Source organism: Phytophthora sojae (genome assembly GCF_000149755.1).
Source record: "Phytophthora sojae unplaced genomic scaffold PHYSOscaffold_28, whole genome shotgun sequence".
NCBI classification, from domain to species: domain Eukaryota; phylum Oomycota; class Peronosporomycetes; order Peronosporales; family Peronosporaceae; genus Phytophthora; species Phytophthora sojae.
Window position 1 is genome coordinate 65,023 of NW_009258142.1, and position 19,906 is coordinate 84,928.

General features: G+C 59.5%; 10 protein-coding genes across 10 annotated transcripts; 3 read left to right on the top strand and 7 right to left on the bottom strand.

The window, feature by feature from the left end:
• Nucleotides 1-212: 212 nt before the first annotated feature.
• Nucleotides 213-869, bottom strand: PHYSODRAFT_308195 (hypothetical protein; the record flags this gene model as incomplete). The annotated part of the gene is made up of 1 exon (XM_009541671.1): nt 213-869. One exon carries the CDS (start codon nt 867-869, stop codon nt 213-215), a length of 657 nt encoding a protein of 218 aa, XP_009539966.1.
• A 366-nt stretch (nt 870-1,235) lies between these two features.
• PHYSODRAFT_536124 (hypothetical protein) lies at nt 1,236-2,597 on the bottom strand (the record flags this gene model as incomplete). Its single annotated transcript, XM_009541672.1, has 2 exons — nt 1,236-1,553; nt 2,526-2,597. The coding sequence occupies 2 exons, from the start codon at nt 2,595-2,597 to the stop codon at nt 1,236-1,238; spliced, it is 390 nt and encodes a 129-aa protein (XP_009539967.1).
• Nucleotides 2,598-5,365: 2,768 nt separating this feature from the next.
• PHYSODRAFT_249972 (hypothetical protein) lies at nt 5,366-5,773 on the top strand (the record flags this gene model as incomplete). Its single annotated transcript, XM_009541673.1, has 1 exon — nt 5,366-5,773. One exon carries the CDS (start codon nt 5,366-5,368, stop codon nt 5,771-5,773), a length of 408 nt encoding a protein of 135 aa, XP_009539968.1.
• A 725-nt stretch (nt 5,774-6,498) lies between these two features.
• Nucleotides 6,499-7,505, bottom strand: PHYSODRAFT_566822 (hypothetical protein; the record flags this gene model as incomplete). The annotated part of the gene is made up of 2 exons (XM_009541674.1): nt 6,499-7,316; nt 7,390-7,505. 2 exons carry the CDS (start codon nt 7,503-7,505, stop codon nt 6,593-6,595), a joined length of 840 nt encoding a protein of 279 aa, XP_009539969.1. The 3' UTR covers nt 6,499-6,592.
• Nucleotides 7,506-8,730: 1,225 nt separating this feature from the next.
• On the top strand, nt 8,731-9,871 carry PHYSODRAFT_353304 (hypothetical protein; the record flags this gene model as incomplete). The annotated part of the gene is made up of 1 exon (XM_009541675.1): nt 8,731-9,871. One exon carries the CDS (start codon nt 8,731-8,733, stop codon nt 9,811-9,813), a length of 1,083 nt encoding a protein of 360 aa, XP_009539970.1. The 3' UTR covers nt 9,814-9,871.
• A 93-nt stretch (nt 9,872-9,964) lies between these two features.
• Nucleotides 9,965-13,175, top strand: PHYSODRAFT_536054 (hypothetical protein; the record flags this gene model as incomplete). Its single annotated transcript, XM_009541676.1, has 4 exons — nt 9,965-11,291; nt 11,375-12,123; nt 12,199-12,368; nt 12,449-13,175. The coding sequence occupies 4 exons, from the start codon at nt 9,965-9,967 to the stop codon at nt 13,173-13,175; spliced, it is 2,973 nt and encodes a 990-aa protein (XP_009539971.1).
• An 880-nt stretch (nt 13,176-14,055) lies between these two features.
• PHYSODRAFT_536051 (hypothetical protein) lies at nt 14,056-14,664 on the bottom strand (the record flags this gene model as incomplete). Its single annotated transcript, XM_009541677.1, has 1 exon — nt 14,056-14,664. A coding segment is annotated over one exon (609 nt), but the record flags the coding sequence as incomplete, so codon positions are not given.
• Nucleotides 14,665-14,784: 120 nt separating this feature from the next.
• On the bottom strand, nt 14,785-15,144 carry PHYSODRAFT_536059 (hypothetical protein; the record flags this gene model as incomplete). Its single annotated transcript, XM_009541678.1, has 1 exon — nt 14,785-15,144. A coding segment is annotated over one exon (360 nt), but the record flags the coding sequence as incomplete, so codon positions are not given.
• Nucleotides 15,145-16,682: 1,538 nt separating this feature from the next.
• Nucleotides 16,683-17,864, bottom strand: PHYSODRAFT_250019 (hypothetical protein; the record flags this gene model as incomplete). Its single annotated transcript, XM_009541679.1, has 2 exons — nt 16,683-17,653; nt 17,717-17,864. 2 exons carry the CDS (start codon nt 17,862-17,864, stop codon nt 16,683-16,685), a joined length of 1,119 nt encoding a protein of 372 aa, XP_009539974.1.
• A 279-nt stretch (nt 17,865-18,143) lies between these two features.
• PHYSODRAFT_353305 (hypothetical protein) lies at nt 18,144-19,600 on the bottom strand (the record flags this gene model as incomplete). Its single annotated transcript, XM_009541680.1, has 1 exon — nt 18,144-19,600. The coding sequence occupies one exon, from the start codon at nt 19,598-19,600 to the stop codon at nt 18,314-18,316; it is 1,287 nt and encodes a 428-aa protein (XP_009539975.1). The 3' UTR covers nt 18,144-18,313.
• Between the last annotated feature and the right edge of the window lie 306 nt (nt 19,601-19,906).

Sequence of the window (19,906 nt, forward strand, 5' to 3'; positions counted from 1 at the left end):
GAAGCAGCACGATCCGAATTTCGCGTTAGGGTGGGCCCGTCGGGCGAAGCCACCGAAGCCAGAGGTTGGCAGTCGCGCTTCGGGCGGCTCACAGCTCTCGGTGTCACCGGCGTGGGCCTCGCCAACGCCTTTGGCGTTGATCGAGCGTCAATGGTCGTTGCAGAGGCCGCACTTCGATCGCTCCGTGCACCATTAGCTGTAGTTTGGCCGTCTTACGCATCACGCACCTCTCCGTCGCCAAGGTTGGACTCAGCCTGCTGGAAGTCAGCAGCGAACTCGACCGGAACGAGGCCCTGCTGGGTTATCACGACCCCAGCAAGCCGCGTATCGTTGCCGCGAAGCTTGGGAACGGGAGGAAGAGGGGGGTCACGAGGCTGGTTGGCGTCAGCCTCTTCGGACGTACCCTCCTCCGAGCTTTTTTCGTCGTCGACCGAGTTGGCAGAGGAGACCGACTCGTCGTCCTCCTCCGCCACCTCCTCCTCGTCATCCTCCTGCTGCTTGTCGATCCGAGCACGGTTGCTGTCTCCACCGTCCTTGGTCGAGACCAAGTTCGGTTTCACGTTGAAGGTCTTGCCCACCTCGTCCGCGAAGAGGGCCATGTTGACCTCATCCATGAGGTTCTCGTCGTCCTCTCCGTTGTCGCGCCCGTCGTGCGAGGTGTGCGCCCCTCCCTTCTTCTCTATCTCATATTGAGTCTCATGAGCCATGGGGATAGCTCGCTGTTTGAGCGTCAGGCGGTCACCCTGATCGCCCGTGGGCTTGGCCTTCCCGTAGAGCTTGCGAAACTTTCTCCGCAGTGAGTCAAAGTCGCGTTCCCGCCAGGCAGGGTCCCTGGAGCCATTGGACTCGGCCGCTAGCGTCATCCACATGTTCCTTCCAGTCGGAAGGATTTTTGCGGCCAAGTCGCAAAGGAGAAGCTCCTCGTTAGCACCGTAGTTCTGGTATCCTTGCTGCCGGCCTCGCTGTAGATAGACACGTAAGATACGACGCAGGTTAGACCCAAAGAGGAACGCATCGAAGGGAGACAACGAGCTGTACGAGACCCACCGCCATACTCTCCGTCGTTGCTTGTGTCGAAGCCGTCGAGGGGGCGAATGAACCCATCGCGTCCTGGGTCGTATGTATGATGTTCAGTATGTCAATCAGGAAGCTTCGAATTTCAAAAGATTTCATTACACAACATGAACACAATTTTCAATGCAAAGCTGCCTTAAAGCCGCTCCCGGGAGGTGGATTCAAGCAGAGTCCGAGTCCTGGTGCAAGTGTTGCAGGTGGCGATGCTGGCACCCCGACCACCCGCAGCGACAGACAAACCACAACTTGTTGCCGTAGGAGACCGTCACCTCCTCGCCCGGGTAGATATCACGAATGCTGACGGCGACCACCGTCAGGCGCTGGCCCGTTTGAACTTCGTGGAACCGGGCACTTGGATTGCAGGCGTGGTTCATGAAGCGGAGGTTGCCGCCTACTTTCAAGGCGTCGATGCCGATGAACTTGTTGCCCGTAGTGCGGGTCCGTAGGTGCATTCTGTAGCCGTCGTTGACTGGGCCGTTCTTGCAGGGCGGTCCGAACAAGTCCACGTGGTATTGGAAAGTGGCAGTTTTCAACGCTGTTGACCCGCCAGCTCGACAATCAAGTTCAATCAAGGGGCGATCAAGGCGAGGTCAAGCGAGAGACGGAGATGGCTACTTCTGATTGGATGATGACATTATCCTCGGTCGAGTGACAGGCAGTGGCCGAAGCCTCGTCGGGTCCTAATAGAACCCCGAACGAGGCTTCATGCTACCCACTTTTAGGTACAGATGCATTTAGTTACGTACTTCGGCCGCACTTATTAGTGTAGCCGCGGTCGTCATTTGATGTGTCCGGAATCGCCTTATTGCGATCGTTCACACTAGATATTTGTATGGGGACATAGGACTCATCATAGGATGGCCAGAACGAGGCCCCCAGGGCCTCAGAAAACTCAGTAATAAAAAGACAGTCTTCCCCCAAAGCCAACAAGGGTCAAGTCCGACTTCGGTAAGTGTAGCTAGCTTATTGTAGTGCCTGGACACGCTCGGCTGCGTGTGGATGCCTGTCGGGGAGCTTATCGTGCATTGACCGAGAGTTTCCTTGGCAGCGCCAAGAGTTGGCGTGGCCGGAGAGGCAGGAACGGTATTAGAGTATCGTTCAGTATATATTTGTGTCCCTGAGTGTATTAGTCTACCTACCGAGGTTTTACCTTGGTCCCCCTGTATAAGGCCTAACTCGCCGGTACCCTTCTTTTCTGAGGGACTGCAGTGGGGTTGCGCGAAAGCGCTACATAGTATCCTAGCCTTAGCTCGTGGCTAGTGGTACAGGTTTTTGGGTTGACCGAAGATAACCTAAGGTGCACAGAGGCGCTTGCAACCGACCCGGTGTAAGGGATCGTTCCTGGTCTTCAGGTTTTGATCCAATAAGCGCTTACCTTTGCGGGTTAGCGTGTTGTTGGTGTCTCTAATACCTTTTGGTAGAAGAGAATTTAAGTGGTATTACCACACCACATCCATGTGGCCAAAATACTGTCCGATGAATTCTTCAGCAGGAATCGCAGCTTGCGCCACCAAGCCGCGCATTCCGGCGCGCAGGTTGCGACCAATTGCGAGTGCGCGGCTTTCGTGAAGCCCGTTGCCGCACTCGGCAGCGAAGGTACAGTTGTACTCCGTGCAGAATCTGCTGCTTCGAGCGTTGAGGCAATTGCTTGCCTTGCAGCGCTCCTCGCACCCACAGCCAAGCCCCCCTCTCACCCCCACGCTGACGGCTGGGAACTTCCAGCGGCGCGGATTCAGCTGCGCTGACGTGAACTGTACGTCATCCGGCCACGTCTCGAGCTCCCACTCGTCGCGGGGTGGGTTCACGGCACCGCCTTCGACAACAGTAAAGCCCGGGGAGCTCATGCGCGAGGCGGTAAACGACGGGCGTGCAGCTGGAAGTGGGGAGCCGATGAGCGGCGCCGTCTCGGGTTCGTCGCTGTCGGAGGCGACCGCCTCGGTATACCAAGCAGGAAGAAACTCTGCACGTTTGTGCAGGCGCGACCGGAAGGGGCTTTGGGGTGACCACGGGGGAGTCGCGGTTTGGGAACTTGCCGTCGCAGGCGAGTATGCAGCATCTGGACTCGAAGCTGAGCGCGCAGGTGTGACCGGGGGCGATGGTTCCGTCTCAGTGCTCTGGCTGGAACGAGGACTGAAGGGGCCATCACCCGACGAGGCAGGCGGGGAGAGCCGAAACTCCGCAAGTGGAGCCACCTGCATCGTCACAGACGCATTGACGCCTTCGGGCAGCACCACCCGATCGGATCGCGTCCTTGGCGACGCTGACCGTTGGTGGTCAGAAGCAGCGGGGGCTCCTACGCCGGAGGGCAACGAGGCCGAGTGCTCGGAGATCTCTCTGGACAGTTCCTCCTCGGCGGAGGGTGTCGCGCGTGGCGACACTCGGGTCGTGACAGTAGTCTTCACGGTCGTCACGGTCTTGACGACCGTCAGCACCGTGGTCTTCTTGACCTTCGCGCCGGCGCGAGGTCCCGCCGGTGGTCCCATGGGCGTGACAGCAACGACGGCCAAAGGAAGTGGGTTGGCTGGTACATCAGCAGCGACCTCGCTGCGTGGCTCTGCTGATGGCGGTTCGCAGCGGCGTCGAACGCCACGGCCCTGAGCTTGCGGCGCTTGGAGACGAGAGCACTCAAAGTCTCGTGAGCACAGCTTGTCGCGTGGCGGCGCTTGCTCGGGGGAGACGGGTGCATGGTTGCCTAGGCAGTGAATCAACAATCTTTTAGCTGGCATGCACAACCACAGCAACTCATACAGTGTACGTACACGTTTGCAGCAGGCGGGGGCTTCGGCACGACGAGGCGAGATTCGAAATGAGGCGTGGGCTGTGCGAGCGCGCGCGCTTTCGCGCCTTAAAGCCCTCTAAGATCGCGCGCGCAACTTCAATTCAAACGAAATCTCTAAATGAGGGAGCTGTTTGGACCCATACATTCTTTAAGATATTTTTTAATCGAGTTGCCAAATAAGGGGGTGATTAAAAGGACGACCAAACCCATTTTCGAATTGTTTGAACGGAGACTTTTTTGATCCTCCAAACAATTCCGTTTAATCGCTCCGTTTAATGACCGGTTTAATCCCCCCTACCCCTAATGACCAAACCGTTTTATATAGGTTTTGGAAGGCGCCCAATGACCAAACCGTTTTATATAGGTTTTGGAAGGCGCCCAATGACCAAACCGTTTTATATAGGTTTTGGAAGGGCGCAGCGAGCCATTGGTGGCCAGTAGCTCGCCCAGGAGGCCAGTCCAGCGAGTCCCTGGTGTCAGTGTCAGGGCCGAGGTTCGAGCGCACCACGCCCTCCTACTGCAGCACCACGGTCGTGGACAGCAAGGCACCGGAGGGTGTGCCGTCCATGATGGTGGCGACTGCCAGCGTCTTCCCCAGCGGCGCGTCCGGAGCGGCGTGTGGGCTCTTGAGTCTCTGGTGTTTTCTGCAGTGAAGGCTACCTCTACGATTCTATAGGCTGGTCTTGGGAATAAGTTTTCCCACAACTCCGTGTTTGGTCGCAAAAGGTTGAAAATGTCAAAAGTTTCCCCAGCACTCCGTATTTTGGGAATTACCCGGCAGGCGAATACATCACCGCGAGCATCTGCATGATACAGTAGCGAAGTGAGATGTCGATAATTCTCGGAGCGGAGCAAGCCAAGCGCTGCTGCCGCCGGCAACGCCAGTCATGCCGAGGCAGGTCAAATGCAAGTTGCCTTTCGCTACTCGCGCGGGCAACAAAGTGGGGTGCACTTGGTGTGGCGCAGCCCGGAATGCCGTCGAATTCGTGTGCGTCGCCGCAGTCGGCAGCATACAATTCGCAAGTCATTCCCGACCGACCAGGCCCGTCAGCTCCACAGCTCCACTTCCGACCGCGGCTATGTCCGGTGAGCGCATACGATCACATACTGAGATCGAGATGATTGCAGCCGGGAAGACGACCGGCACAAAAAGGACGGTGAAAAGACAGGTCAACTGGCGTCTCTATCGCGAGGTTGATCCGCCCACAAGCCTTATATCCCAAATAGCACCCATGTCGTTAAATCCAGGGGCATGATCCACCGACCGACCAGCTGCTGAGCGGATCGTAGAGCATACTTTCCTCAAGTGAACAGGTCCTGCATAAACCGACCGCCCGGCTCGCCCCGGCGCATTTTTTTATAACCGCCCGGAAGCCCGGCGAAGTCCGCTGCTCAGCTCGGCCCCGAGGCTGACCGCAGTTCCCATTGTGCATTAGAGTGCTCAAGTCGATTCGTGCGTGAAGTGCCTCGAGCCGAACACCAAGCCAAGCAACCCGCAAGCAACCCACATCAATGCACTACTGCCCCATGGACTCCCAGTCGTCATCGTTTTCGGCGGTGCAGCCGCAGCAGCCCTGCGTGCTCGGCCACAAACGCCGGCGCAGCGACGCCACCACCTCGCGCGCCACTGAAATGGAGTACACAAGCCGCAGCGACAACAATGCTGAGAGCTGCTGCACCACCTCGGGCGAGACCTCGGGAGACGAGAGCGACAGCAGCTTCGAGGCGGAGCTGGAGGTCGAAGAGGAGATGGAGGAGGCGCTGGCGGCCGCCAAGCGGCTACGCCGCGCCGAGCTGGACGGGCTCAAAAAGTCGGTGAGACGCATGGAGGCGCAAGTCGTCGACGCGTCCGCGCAGCTGCGGGACCTCGCGGCGCTGGTGGCACAAGTCGTAGCGCGGCGCCAGCAGCAGCAGGCATAGACATCCACCCTTCCTCCATACGCACAGTTCAAGCAGATCCTAGTTTATCGCGCAGCAAAGCCGCCGCGCGCCACGGCGATCGTCGGCGTTCGTGCCCAGTCCATACCCGTTAACATCTTAATTGAACGTTGTTCCGCTTTCCCTCGCTTAGCCCCCTCTGCAGCACACTTCGCCACTTCCATCATCAACAGGCAGCAACTCATGCACACGCGATACCCCCACGAGCAAGCCGCCAGCACGCCACCGTTGCCTCCAGCCATCGAACGACGAAGAAGTTCGACCAACGAGCCGCGAGCTTCCGGCCGCGCGCCGTCTCTTATGCGGCCGGTCGGATTCCCGACCACCACTATCTTGCGCTGAGTATGTTCCGGTCGAGTCGATCCCGACGTCGGTCGGTGAACGCAGGGTCGGTACCGTACTTTGTTCCCCTGCTGTTCGACTCGTGTTGCGCACATAAAGATGGCCGTACATAAGAGTGGTGTTGAGCACATCATATCGAAATGACTGCCACCACTGAGACCTCTACATTTGAAGCTTCTGACTACATCATTACGGGACGCCCGACGTCGAAGCCGACCTGCACGGCAAGCTGCCGAGTGCGGCGCGCTTTGGGGCATGCCGCGCCTCCGACGGCGTGGGCAGTAGGCTGCAATAATAGGCGACTCCATACTGGTCTACACAACTCGAATACCGCCGGGCAAGGCCCATTTCGCTAGTTGCACATTGTTGACTCAATTCGCAGGTTGCGTGTGCTCTGTCTGTACGGGCAGCCGTGGACAACGGGGCTTGACAGTCCATTGCCAGTTCCGTTTCCGCATGCTACGACGTCTCGTGCACGCCGCCAAACAGCGGCACGTCCGTCTTGGGTCCCTGCGGAGACAGGTGGTGGGTCTCCTCCACGAACCAGAGCTTGTCGAAGAGCGCTGGCTGCGGGTCGACCGCCAGCTCGGCCGTGATCGCGTCGCACTGCGCACGCAGGCGGTCCAGGTCCTGCTCGCTGACGTCGGGCGAGAGCACGCGCCCTAGCGTCGCGTGGATGATCACGCGCGTGTCCGTCTTGGGTGCGTACGAGAAGGTCTCCTTCGCCACGCGGCGGATGTGGTCGACGGAGAACTCTGCGTGCTCGTTCACGACTCCGCTGATCTTCTCTGTGGCCGGCAGGCACTGGAACAGCATGATCATGGCACCCGAGGAGGCCATGAGCACCTTGACGGGGGCCATGCGGAACGGTGCGAAGCGCGTGCACATGGTATTGAGCTGCGCCACGTCCTGCGGGAAGCGCAGCTTGGCGTTGGGGGCCAGGTCGCCCGGGTGCGACGTGTGGAACAGCGTGACGTGCATGAGCTCGCGGCGCGTGACGCAGGCCACAGCGTTGTTGGTCTCGGTCTCACGCGGCAGCAGGTCAGTGAGCTGCTTGCCGATGGCGTGACAGCGCTGTGCCATCTCGACGGGGATCGGCGCGCAGATGAGCGCGACGCCGTCGTTCTTGCTCGGGAACACGTACGGCTTGGACTCGAGCGTTGCGCCGGGCGTGAAGTTCTGCCTGTCGGAATGAAGGGGGCAACGGGGTTAGTTGCGTATCTTACAGATTGTAGCATGGCGCTGATGCGACGCACCTCGTCCTGCGCACGCCCTCGCGGTTGAGCGCCTTCTTGCCGCCCTCGTAGAGCTCCTCGTAGAGCTCGGCTCGCTGCTGGCGCCACTGCGCTTCCTGCTCCGCCCAGGAGCTCATCTTATTTGCTGCTTGGGGTGAAAACTGAAGTGTGATAATGATGTAAGAGATGAAGATTGGGGTGCGACACAGATGTTGCACTCGGTAGTCGCGACTTGGCTTCATTGTCGTTGATGGACGTGTGCAAGTTAAGTTGCCTCTGTCGGCCCCAGCGAGATCGTGGTGGTGTGCCCGTGGGGCGGATGAAGTGCGCTTCATCCACGTACCAGAGCTTGCTCACGACGAAGGCATCCACATCGTTGGGCTCAGCGCTCCGCAGTCGCTGTGAGATGCGATGGCAGACTTCACGCACACGAGTCAACGCAGTCTCATTGAAGGCATCGGGAGACAACACGCGTGCTAGTGTCGAGTGGATAATGGCCCGCGGACTCTTCTCAGACACGAACGGCAGCTTATCCCGCGCGGCCTGGCGCAGCAGATCCACGCTAAACTCCGCGCGGCGTCCAGCGTTCAACGGCTTTCGACCGCCAGTAGCGCACTCCTCACCCTGCTTGACGCCACTGGTCGAGTCGCCATCGCCTTCAACACATTGGAGGAGCAGTAGGACGGCCCCGGAGGCAGCCAACACCACCTTGACGGGGATCATGCGAACAGGCTCGAACTGGGTCGCCAGCTCTCTCCGCAGCGAAATTTCGCGACTGAGGCGCTCGCTCTTGCGCTCGTCTTGAGCCTTTCGCGGCGCCAAGTCGTCCGGGTGCGACGTGTAGAACAGCGTCACGTGCATGATGTCTTGGTCGCCCACGTACACGTCCTTCGTCTCCGCAGCCTCGCAGTTCTCTTTCGGCCCGCCTTGCAGCGCCGTTAGAACTTCTCGCGTGATTCCACCATATCGCTGCGCTGCAGCTCGTGGAATCTCCGCACACACCACGGTCACCGCGTCTCTCTCATGCTGGAAGGCGAACTGCCTCGGAACAGCTCGACCCGAGTCGTCAAAGGTGAAGAGATCCCTGACACAGCAACAAACAGCGTCACCCCAGTCCGCTGTAGCATTAGGCTAGACAGCCCCTATCTTCTACCTGGACGCAAGTACGGCGTCGCGGTTCAAGCCGTTCTCGGCACTGCGCTCCAGCTTGTCGTAGAGCTCTCGCCGCTCGCGCCGCCACTTGATCTCCGTCTCCGTCGTCTCCATGGTCTGACGATCCCCTTGAAGTCCAACCTGTCTCTTGTGCGCGCCACCCATCCAGGCGCCACAACTCGATAATCGGCAGGAGTAGTCACAGTCACCATGGGGCAGGACGGCGGCGCGTACGCCGTGGTGCTCTACTACAAGTACGTGCGTCTGTGCGAGACGCAGCAGGAGCTGGACGCCTTCGCCGCGGCGCACGAGGCGCTGTGCTCGTCGCTGGGGCTCACCGGCCGCGTGCGCCTCGCGTTCGAGGGCATCAACGGCACGCTCGGCGGCTCCAGCGCCAGCGTGCAGAGCTACATCGAGGCCATGAAGCAGCGCCCGCAGTTCGCCGACGTGGACTGGAAGACGAGCGCCTCTAGCGTCGAGCCGTTCCCGGAGCTGCAGGTGCGCGTGGTGGCGGAGATCGTGGCGCTGGAGCTACCCGACGACGCGTACGACTTGGCTCTGCGGGGCCAGCACTTGACTCCGGAGCAGTTCCGCTCCGCGCAACTGGACGCCGACCCGGAGTCCATCGCGCTGATCGACGTACGCAACACGTACGAGTACCAGGTCGGCCACTTCGCCGGCGCGCTGAACCCCAAGACTCGCCGCTTCGGACAGTTCCCGCAGTGGGTGCGGGACGGGCTGCCGATGCTGCAGCAGAAGAGCAAAGTGCTCATGTACTGCACCGGCGGCATCCGCTGCGAGAAGGCCTCGGCCTACCTCAAGCACCTGGGGCTGGACAACGTCTACCAGCTCGAGGGCGGCATCCACCGCTACCTCGAGCGCTTCCCGGACGGAGGCGGGCTGTTCCAGGGCAAGAACTTCGTCTTCGACCAGCGCGTGACCATGGCGTCCGAGGACAAGTCGGTCACGGGCCAGTGCGAGCGCTGCCAGGTGCTGCACGACACGCTCTCGGGCACGCGCTGCGCCTACTGCCGCATGCATGTGCTGCTGTGCGATGGCTGCCGCGCCGACGCCAAAGCGCGCGGAGAGACCGACGACGACGTCTTCTGCGACGAGCACCTGCCCTTGGTCTCCGGCTCGCTGGAAGACCTGCGCACGCGCGTGCAGTCACTGCAAGACTCGCTCGACAACGAACACGGCCGAGGCAAGAAGGGTCGTCGTCGCTCGCTCCGCAAGCAGCTTGACACCGTCGAGCGCCGGATACAGCGCCTCGTGCCCACGCCTACTGCTTAAACTACATTCTGACTGTGAGAGGTAACATGACAAACACGCCGATGTCGATAACCCACTCACTCGTTCATTGTGGTGATCCATTTGCGACTGACCCAAGCGGTCGCGCTGACGGGTGAAGCGTTGCTCGTCTTGCTAGTGTGAACAGGTTTCTATGCGTGGCGCTGGACGACGCGGAGGTGGCGGCGGAGGTGGTCGAGCTGGAGGACATGCACGGCGGAAGACGGGTGCAGACTCGTCGTCGGATCCGAAGACGTCGCTGGTGGATGAATGGCGCGCGCACGAGGAGGACTGCGCTGCTCGAGTGCTGCAGAACCAACTGCGCGCGTATCTGAGTCGACAACGCATCGCTCGACTGCTCATGAGCGTCTACGAGAAGCACTACGACCCCATCCGCAAGCAGCACTTCTACGTGAACACGCTGACCAACGTGAGCACTTGGGAGAAGCCGCTGCTGCTGGTTCGCTTCCTGCCGGGAGACCACAACATCTCCCGAGGTAGAGTGGAGTTGGCTCCGAAAGAGGCTTCGCAACGCATCCAACGCGTAGTGCGAGCGTTCCTTGCTAAGAAGACCATCCGTCAACTAGTGCGCGAGAACTACATGAAGCTGTTCGACCAGGAGAGTAGGGTATTCTACTACCTCAACACGCGCACGGGCGAGCGATCCGAACAAAAGCCGCCATTCTTCCGCCAACGCCCCAACACTGCGGGTGCGATCTCCAAGCGCGCTACATCAAGCAAGAACGACGACGACGACCTGGAGATTGAACCATTCTACTTCCGCAAGGCGGTGTGCAAGATTTCGTCGGAGGGGAACCCCTACGGCTCCGGGGTGATCGGTCGGTTCTGTGGCATCTTGTGCGTTCTCGCCGACGGTAAGACGCTGGCGGATGAGAACTGTGCTCGATCGGCTCGAGTCATTTGCAACTACGCCGACGAGCGCGTGGCGTTCCCCGTGATGTTGTCCGCCGACACTTTCTTCGCGGGTATCAAGATGCCAGAAGACTCTGCTTCGCGACTTCAGGCCCTCGATGGAGTCACGCAGCCACACCCGCAGTCGCCAAAGAAGAAGAATCGTAAGCCGCAGTTCGACTTCGCGCTGTGCGCCTTAAACGAAGACCAGTTCTTGATAGCCGCTGGCTCAAACATCCAGCCGCTTCGCTTCGAGGTGAACGACCGGAAGTTGGGCTGCGGTGAAGCGGAGAGTCTGCGACTGGGTGATCATCTCGAAGTGGTGGGCCATCCTCACGGGAAGCTGCAGGTGCTGCATCAACGGCAACTGGCGAAGCTCGTTCCAAACTCGATCAATCCGCAGCATCTGCAGTATGACTCGGTCATGGAGTCAGGATCGGCTGGGTGTGCCGTATTCACCCGCGGGGGAAAGTTGATAGGCATTCACGAGTTTGCTGGCCCCAAGGAACCACCGCCTCTGTTGTGTTGGTACATCAAGCCCATACTGCACACGGCGCTCACACTAGTAAGTACGTCCATCCCCTGCGTGTACCATTGTATCTCCCCCCTGTACATGAGCCTCTGTCTAACGCTGTTGTTGTTTGATGGCCAGCACCCCCTGAGCCGTTGATCTTAACGTCGTGCGTGGCTTCGACTGGAGTGCAAGTGTACTGGCAGCTCCCAAGAGACTGGCAGGCCCTGCGTGGTCTCCCAGTCGACTTTGAGCTTGAAATCTGTCGCCACGGCACCCTCGACACGCTCCATCACGACCCATTCGAACGGATTTACAGCGGACCAAAGAGCAGCCACCACATCGATGATCTCCATGGTGGCACGATGCACTCGTTACGATGTCGGGCGGTGAACCGCATGAAGAAAAGTCGATGGAGCTCCGTGGTGCGGTTCATCACGCTGCAACAAGTCTCGTTGGCTTGGCGGCTACGGCACTGCACGACCGTGAAGGAGGCCATCAAACGGATGAAGCACCAGCGAGCAGACCCGCAGACGCAGTTCCGCAGTGTGCAATGGATCTACGCGCAGCTCGAGAAGCGCGAGGAGGCAGATCGAGTCGAATGGGAACACCAAACGGACGGGATGCGCGGTGATCGCGGCAAGCCCGGGGTTTCCAATCAAGTTGAATTCGAGCAGGAACTGCTGGACTGCCAAGGGCTGGAGGCGCTTCTCGACTCCATCGCGTGGTTCCCTGGTGAGAAGGACACGATCGCTCTGATCGTGCGACTGTTTCTCAAGCTCGCGTGCTTGCAGAAGAGTACGCAGCGATTCATGACGGAAACTTCACGCTTTCAAGTGCTGTGCGATCTGCTCCGCTCCCATACAACGAGCAGTGATGCACCACAAGATGTGGCTGAAGATACTTGTACAGAAGAGCTGAAGGCGTCGGGACCGGAGCTGGAGATCCCATTGTTGTGTCTGGAGCTGTTGGGTACCGTTTTGAGCGAGAATGGCGCTGCCAAACTTGTGTTCGAGTCGTGTTCGGGTGTTGGCCTGGTGCTATCCTTCTTGGAGCGTGGCGCGTACCGTAACGAGGCTGCTGTCGTTGGGGAGTGCTGCTACATCCTCGCAGTCTTTTCGTACGAGAACGGTGAGTCAGTCACCTAGTCGTCCTTGCCATTGCTCTACATTGCGTACTGACCTGTTGTGCTTGGTGTTCACTTCGTCCAGCAAGCGTCAAGTGGGAGATCGCTGAAGCCAACGGGCTCGCGCTACTTCAGCGCGTGCTGCTCGACCACCGTCAGGCATCTCGCGTGCTGTACTGGGCATTGATCACGATCGGCAACGTGGCCTACGGCCTCGATGAGTCCACTACCAGGCCACAACTGGAAGCCGAGATAACGACGTTGGGGCTCGTTGACAGCGTCTGCGCAGCCCGCGTGCACTTCTTGTCGCGGTTGCACGAACTCGAGCTCTCACTTGTTGCGGCTCAAGCGCGTCTGGACCGCTTGTATGCCATCCACGTCGGAGAAGAGACTCGGAACGAGCTGGACGCCTGCACGCAACTGGTGGAGACGCTGAAAAACGTCATCGCGGATTGGCAGAGCTACGACGTCGCGAAGGCTGCCGACTACGCCTTGCGGTATCTGCTCACCGAGGAGCAACGTCGCGTGCAACTCGCGTCCAAGCGGTTGATGTGGAAGTTCCTGCTGCGCACCTTGTCGATGGCGATCGAGAAATGGTGCGAGGTGACAGTCTACGAGCGACATCGAGCCATGTTCGTGACCTTCATCAACACCGTCCGCACTCGACAGCTCCGCCCGGCATTCCGGCGCTGGGAACAGACCACGCGAGAGATGCGCAAGCACAAGTCCATTTTGCAGACGATCGGGTCCGGGTTGGCCATCGATCTGACCAAGAAGAAGAGAGAGCGATACCGCATGCTCGTGCTGCAGAAGTAATGGAGTCAGCCAAACACGCGTTGACATTTGAAGTAAGTGCATTTGCCATTGTTTCCTACCGTGGTCTCAGACTTGAAATACAAAGTGACATGATAAAGACGTCGCCGATAAACCTACGCTTATCTTGCTGGAGACAATGGAGCTCCCAATCCGAGCTCAGCTAGATCACAGCGTGGAAACTGTCGTGGCGGCCCTCGCTGTCCGCGCTGCCGCCCAGCATCGACCCCGTGTGGTCTCCAGCACCTTCGGCCAACGAAGCGGAAGCAGCGGAAAGCGCCGAGCTTTCGGACGAGTCAAGGAGCGAAGAAGCGTCCATGTGCTGCTGGCTGTCCACCTCGAGCGACGTCATCGCCTGTGATGAAGTCACACTGTTACTTCCGTCGTGGGCCACACTAGCGTCGAGGTCGAACACATTCTTCCCATCTCCACTGGCGCCCAAAGCACCAATTGCCTCCTTCTGTCCCTCCATTCGAATCGCATCCTGCACCCGTCGGATCGCGTTCAGAGCGCTGTCGTCGGCATCACTGCGGTCCTTCAGGACGTGGAGGACGTCTCGGAACGCCTTGAGCTTCTCCTGGAGCGACAGCGTGCGGCCTGGGCTTTCCTCGATTGTGTCGTCGACTTCGTCCTCGGGCACCTCGCAGACGCTCGACACGACATCGAACTTGTCTTCGTGCACCGGGTAGTCCGACATGGTCTCGTCATTGAGATACTCCATCATAGGCACGGGGTTGGAGAGGCGGAGAAAAAGCATCAGGTGCTCCAGCTCCGTGTCCAGCAGTACTTCCTCCTCCTCCTGGAGCAGATCATGGTCGTCCATGCCCACGCGGTTGCGCACGACTTGCGTGGGGATCCAGGCGCGCTTGATCGTCTCGGTCGTGATCTCGTCCCAGCTCGCAGCGGCCCACTTCATGGCCTGCAGCACGTCCACATCGAACATGGTGCTCTTGGCCGTCTCGGACTTGTCGATGGCGTAGCGCAGGTGGTAGCGGCGGAAGCGCTTCTTGAACGTCGTCACCACGCGGGACGTGATGGGATTCAGCATCTGCATGACAGCAGGGGTCAGCATGAACACCACGATGTTCTTCAGGTCGAGGTGCGCGACCACGTGCGAGGGCATGTCGTTGATGAACAACAAGATGCGGCGCTTCTGGTTGGCCATGGCGAAGTCCAGCCGCTGCAGCCAGCGCGAGAAGATGACGCCCGTCATCCACGCCTTGTTGTTCCAGAAGTAGTGCAGGCCGTGCTGCTCGGCCGTCTTCTTCTGGAAGCACTTGGGGTGCTCGTGGTGCGACACAAACAGCGGCTGCAGCTTCTCCGAGCCGTCGGCGTTGGCGGCCAGCGACACCACGAAGCGCTTCTTGCAGCGCATGCGGCCGTCCTCCAGCGCGTTCTGCACGGGCGGCATCGTGTACAGCACGGGCGTCTCCTCCACGGCGAAAATGTCCTTGAGCTCGTACTTGTCCGTCTCGCTCATGAGCGCCTCCATGTTGGTCCAGTAGAGCACCTTGGGGTTGCCCGATGCGGCGCCGCGGCGCGCAGGCACGCCCGCCACGCTGGCGTCGTCCAGGCCGCCGGCCGCCGCCGTGGCGTGGTGGTGGTGGTCGGCGTTGAACTTGCGGAAGCTGAAGTTGTGGCGCAGCTGGAACGAGTGCAGCCAGCCGTTGGAGAACTCGGGCTGCTCGCTCTCCGGGATGCCGAGCATCTTGGCGAACTCCTTGGCCTTCTCCTTGGTGAGGTCGCCCTGCACGGTTTGGCCGCGGCCGGTCATCTGGATGACCCAGTTGGCCAGCGCGCTGTCGAGCTGCGGGTGCTGCACGACGCGGCGCTTCTTGATGCCGAGCTCCAGCGAGCTCATGTTGATGAACTCGTGCTGGCGGCGCAGGATGCCCGAGATGGTCGACTGCGCGGGCGTCTTCTTGAGCCCGAACTCGTGCTTGGTCCACTGGGCCAGGTCCTTCTGGGACATGACGCCGCCGCTCTTGCGGTAGAACTCGCAGATGACCTTGCGCTGGTAGTTAGTCAGGTTGCCGTTGCCGCTGCCGCCCGCGCGCCGCGGCTTGGCCGGCGCCTTGGCCGGGGGAGCAACGGCCGGAACGCCACTCAGCGCGGCGGCCTGCTGGGCCATGGCGTCCGCGGCGCCGGGGGCCGCGTCCGACACGAAGGCGGCGGCGGCGGCAGACACGTCCACATCGGGCGCGTCCGCGGCGCGGCGGTTAGACGGAGTGAGACTGCTCGACGAGGCCATCAAGTCCCGTGATATTCGATCGGTCGCTCGGCGAGTCCTGTGAATGGTGATTCATGGCGCCAGGCAGTCAGTTTGAAAGGAAAATTGCGGAATGAGAGGACTGACTCTTATTTGGCAACTAACGTCACTATATCGGGGTATAATAGTGACAGGAACAACTTCAACTTGATTTGACTGTGGTAGTCAGGGTTTGGTAGTAGTCAGCAGAGTGGTAGCGATAGTAGTAATAATATTACTACTACTATATTACTACTATAGCACAGTGGTCTGGGCTTCATAGTAGTGATATAGCTAAAGTAGCGATAAAAAACGCCACTAGTAGTGATAATAGCACTACTACTTTCCCGAACTTCAACCCACGTCAGATCTTTAAAAGGCGCGCAAATTTGGCCTTCCCCTCCCCGCACTCCGCGCCCCCTCGCTCATTTCTGAAAACTCAAGCGGGGAACAAGCAGGTAAAGCGCGGTAGAAGGCATGTCATTCGATCGTGCAGTACCATTCGAGTAGTCCGTCGACCTCTCAAAACGGCGCATAATCTAGCTTGGCTAATACTTCTACCAGTAGGTTCTGCAGCAGCTCGCGCCTCAGCAAGTTCTTCCAAACGGATAGCAGCGCTGAAGTTCAAGAACCTTGAGATCACCGGAGGAGCAGAGTCAGTAACAGCATCCCCGACGACATCGTCCAAGGTGTGGAAGCTCGTCTACTACAAGGACAAGGTATGTATGCTTATTTTTTGCTGTGTGTGAACCCGGAGACGTGCTCACAATTGTCCTGTCTTCAGGGATCCAAGTGCAATTTCCCGTACGGTGGCTGGTCCTGGTGCGTGTCTGAGTTACTGTTGTGCTAATAGCTACTAAATCTCACTGTACAAATTTAGACTTGCTGATGTCCTCGTCAACGTTGTAGTCAGCTGCTACACATGCTCGAGTTTAGCTGGGGCGTGGTTGTTCAACAGCGTTCCTAGAACGTGTGTTCCGGCTGGTTACTTCGTGGCGAGGCCACTATTATACGACAAATATCGAGAACGCAGACCAATCACACTGCGGCACGGGCGTCTTTATCTCGCCGATAGTGGGGATAGTAGTACTATATTAGCTCTATAGTAGTGATATTAGCAGTGATATCTACTAATGACGTTCTCCGACTACTAATAGTAGTATCAGTGCTATCGGCTCTGAGCCGGGTAGTAGTAGTAGTATCACTGCTAGCCGAAAGTCTCACTACTACCAAACCCTGGTGGTAGTTCTGCACGACACGATCTAGTTGGCTCTTGCGACTCTAGTCTCGCAGCCTTCACTCTTGGCGAAGCTCTTGGCAGCGAACGTCGCCAGCTTCTGGACGCCGACCTGCGCGTACGGCAGCACGAAGCTCGGGAAGATGGAGAAGACGTGCGGCATGTCGTCGTGCACGTCCAGCTCCCAGTTGGTCACTCCGTCCGCCTTGGCCTTGGCTGCTAGACGATCGCCATGCTGGAAGATGTAGTCGAGTCGGCCGAGCTGCAGCAGCACAGGTGGCAGGCCGCGCAGATCGCAGTGCGCCGACGACGCGTCCGCCCACGTGCGCGGGTCAGTGTACGTCGGGTGGTAGGCGAGGGTGAAGGCCTTGCACATGGGTCGAGACAGGAAGCAGTGCGGCGCGTCCGGCTCGTCGCCCGTGAGGTCGACGGCCGGGGCCAGCAGCATGGCGGCCAAAGGCAGCAGCTCCGGGCTCGAGTCGCGCACGCGCAGCATTGTGGACATGACGAGGCCCCCGCCAGCGCTGTCGCCCGCCAGGATGATATGCGACGGCTGCAGCTTCTCGTGCTGCAGCAAGTAGTCTCGGTACAGCGCCACGGTGTCCTGCGGGGGCGTCGGGAAGCTGCATTCGGGCGCCTTGCGGTAGTTGCCAAGGAGCACGTCGACGCTCAGGTCCCGACCGCTTCGCAGCTTCAACTCGCTCTCGATCGTCGCTGCCAGCTCCGCGCCCAGCGACGTGTAGAGTCTCGGACTCAGCACTGCGAACCCGCCGCCGTGCAGATACAGCACTACCAACCGCTTGGCGCCGCGCGGCCGAAGCTGTTTGTTGGGCAGCCAGACGTGCTCCAGTCCGTTGAAGTGCACGGCTTCGAGGCTGCGGTTGAAGCGGTGGCAGGAGAAGCAGCCCAGTAGAGATCCCAAGAGGTCGCTCTGAGCACGGACCCACTGCGCGTGGCTCTCGATGGCTATGCGTTCACCGTACGTCTCGGTGCAAACTCGGAATACAGAGTGGAGGAGCTCGAAGCGGAGCGACCAGTTGGGGAACTTGGTGGTACGACCTCGTGCCACGTACTGCATGAACGTCTTGGAAACCGCGGCAATGATGCGAATGAAGACGGAAAGTGATTCCCATGGGGCCCGGCACATGCCCTTGAAGGTGACATGGATCACCGCGACTGCGATCGCGACACCCGAGGCAATGAACATCGTATACAGGAGTTTCTGGTGCTGAGTGGTGTCGACAAAGACGCTCTACAGCATTACCGCCAGGATAACGAAAGCTACCTGGCAGTGGGCCTTGAAGACGATCATCTTAGTCGGAATCCTTGCTGCTTGGAGGGAAACGAGGAATGGTATGAATCGGCCATTCGTTTAACGGCCGTTTGGATTCCGACGCTTGACTTTGGATCCAAGCAGCGTGTCTGTCTCTACAAGATACCATTGCCTTGACATGCCCTCGTGACGAAGATGTCGTGGACTGGGAAGGAATGCTACAGGTGCTGGCTGTATTTCCATAATATGCGCTGGAATACATAAGAGACTCGCTATCCGAGCGGAGTGGTGATCCACGCTAGCATCAGCCTGACACTCAATCTAACGTTTGTTGCGAGTGATCCAGAGTTCCGATGCTACGAATCACCTGGAGGCTTCGTTTTCTAGCAGGCAGCAGCCGTGGCCCGACCCTTGCGGAAGACCGCCTTGCTGGGGTATTCCACCGGCACTGCCCTTAGAGTTGGCGCCGTTGCCTTCGGCCGAGGGGGTACGGGGGGCTTTGTCTCTGAATCGTTCTCCTGCTCCTCGCTAGACGACGAAGTCTCGGATGCGGTTGTCGACTTGAACGAAGAGGACGCCTCTGACGAAGCCTCTTCAACCGGCGATAAATTCCTCGCCGACGGCACGTGCACGAGCGAGAAGAGCGTCGCGCCACTCACCCGGCGTTTACCTTTCCGGAACAACACTTGCTTCGGGAGGAAGACGCCGCACTCAGGCACGTCTTCCTCCTCGTAGGCGCACGTCTTGCCTTCACGCGGAGCAGGCTTGGCCTCCATCACCTCCTCGAACTTGGCGGACTTCTTCGCCAAGTCCTCGATCTTCACAACCTTGCTAGCAGGAGCGTCCTGGTACTTTACACACTTCTTGTCGGGGCTGTCGTACGCCTTGGTGGGGGACCGTGCCCGCTTATCAATGCTGTCGGCTGTGGTCTCTTCAGCCGTGACGGTTGTCACCGGCTCATTAGAGTGCAGACTGCTGTAGTGGTCGTCCTTGAACAGCAGATGCAGGATCCGGTAGGGCGGCGGGGGTGGCGGGTTTTGGCCTGCAGTCTCCCCCTCGTCATCGTTCGTGACGCGGAGTCGGCGGACCGGGCCGGTGTGGACTACGATGTGGATGTTGAAGAGCTTGGCCGCCGCGTAGAGCTCGAGGTGGCCGCCCCACTGGCCGTCCTTGCGCAGCCGCGCGCAGTAGTCGGCCACCTCCTCGTCCTCAATGAAGGGCTTGAAGAGCTTCTCGTCGCTTTCGATGAAGTCCACGAGCCGCCGTCGGATGTCCTGGTGGAACAACTCGTTCGTGTAGAGCTGGTCGCTGATGGCCCGGAAGAGGCAGTTGCCGTCCTTGCAGATCTGCACCACGGCCCACCCGAGCGCGGCGTAGTGCGCTTCTACCTGTTCGTCGCTGGTCCAGGAGGCGTCGCGCTCCTCCACACCGCAGCGCGGGGACCCGTACTCGACGCGCGGGACGTAGCTACCAGCTCTGGGTTTGGTCTGGATGATCTCGGCGTCTACCTCTCGGGCCGCTGCGGCGGCGTCCTCCGCCAGGTCGGGACTACTGGGCTTTGGACTCGATTTGAACCAGAAGCGCCGCTTACGGGTCTTGCCCGACGACCGGAGACTGAACCGAGAGCTCAGCAGCCCGCTCGCTGGAGGAGACGACGACGGCGCTGTCATGATCGAAGACTACTAGGATGCGTGGTGAATTCTCGAGTGGATGAAGCGCGCGGGCGGTAGTCGCGCGCGTGTGTGTGGCATGAGTGAGTGAGTGAGTGGCAGAGGTAGAGGGCAGTTCCGCCTCCAGCTGCTGTGCATGAAGCGTCGGAGTGCAAAACGCCTCATGCCGCTAAATGATCATCCGGGCCGTTTGTGGTGTGGCGAGCGCGGTTAGCACCCAGCTGGTGCTGCACGTATGCACCGGGTCTCGTCTAGCGTGACGCAGGCGTCTGAAACGGAGGCATGAACGTCTCACGTAATGGGGAT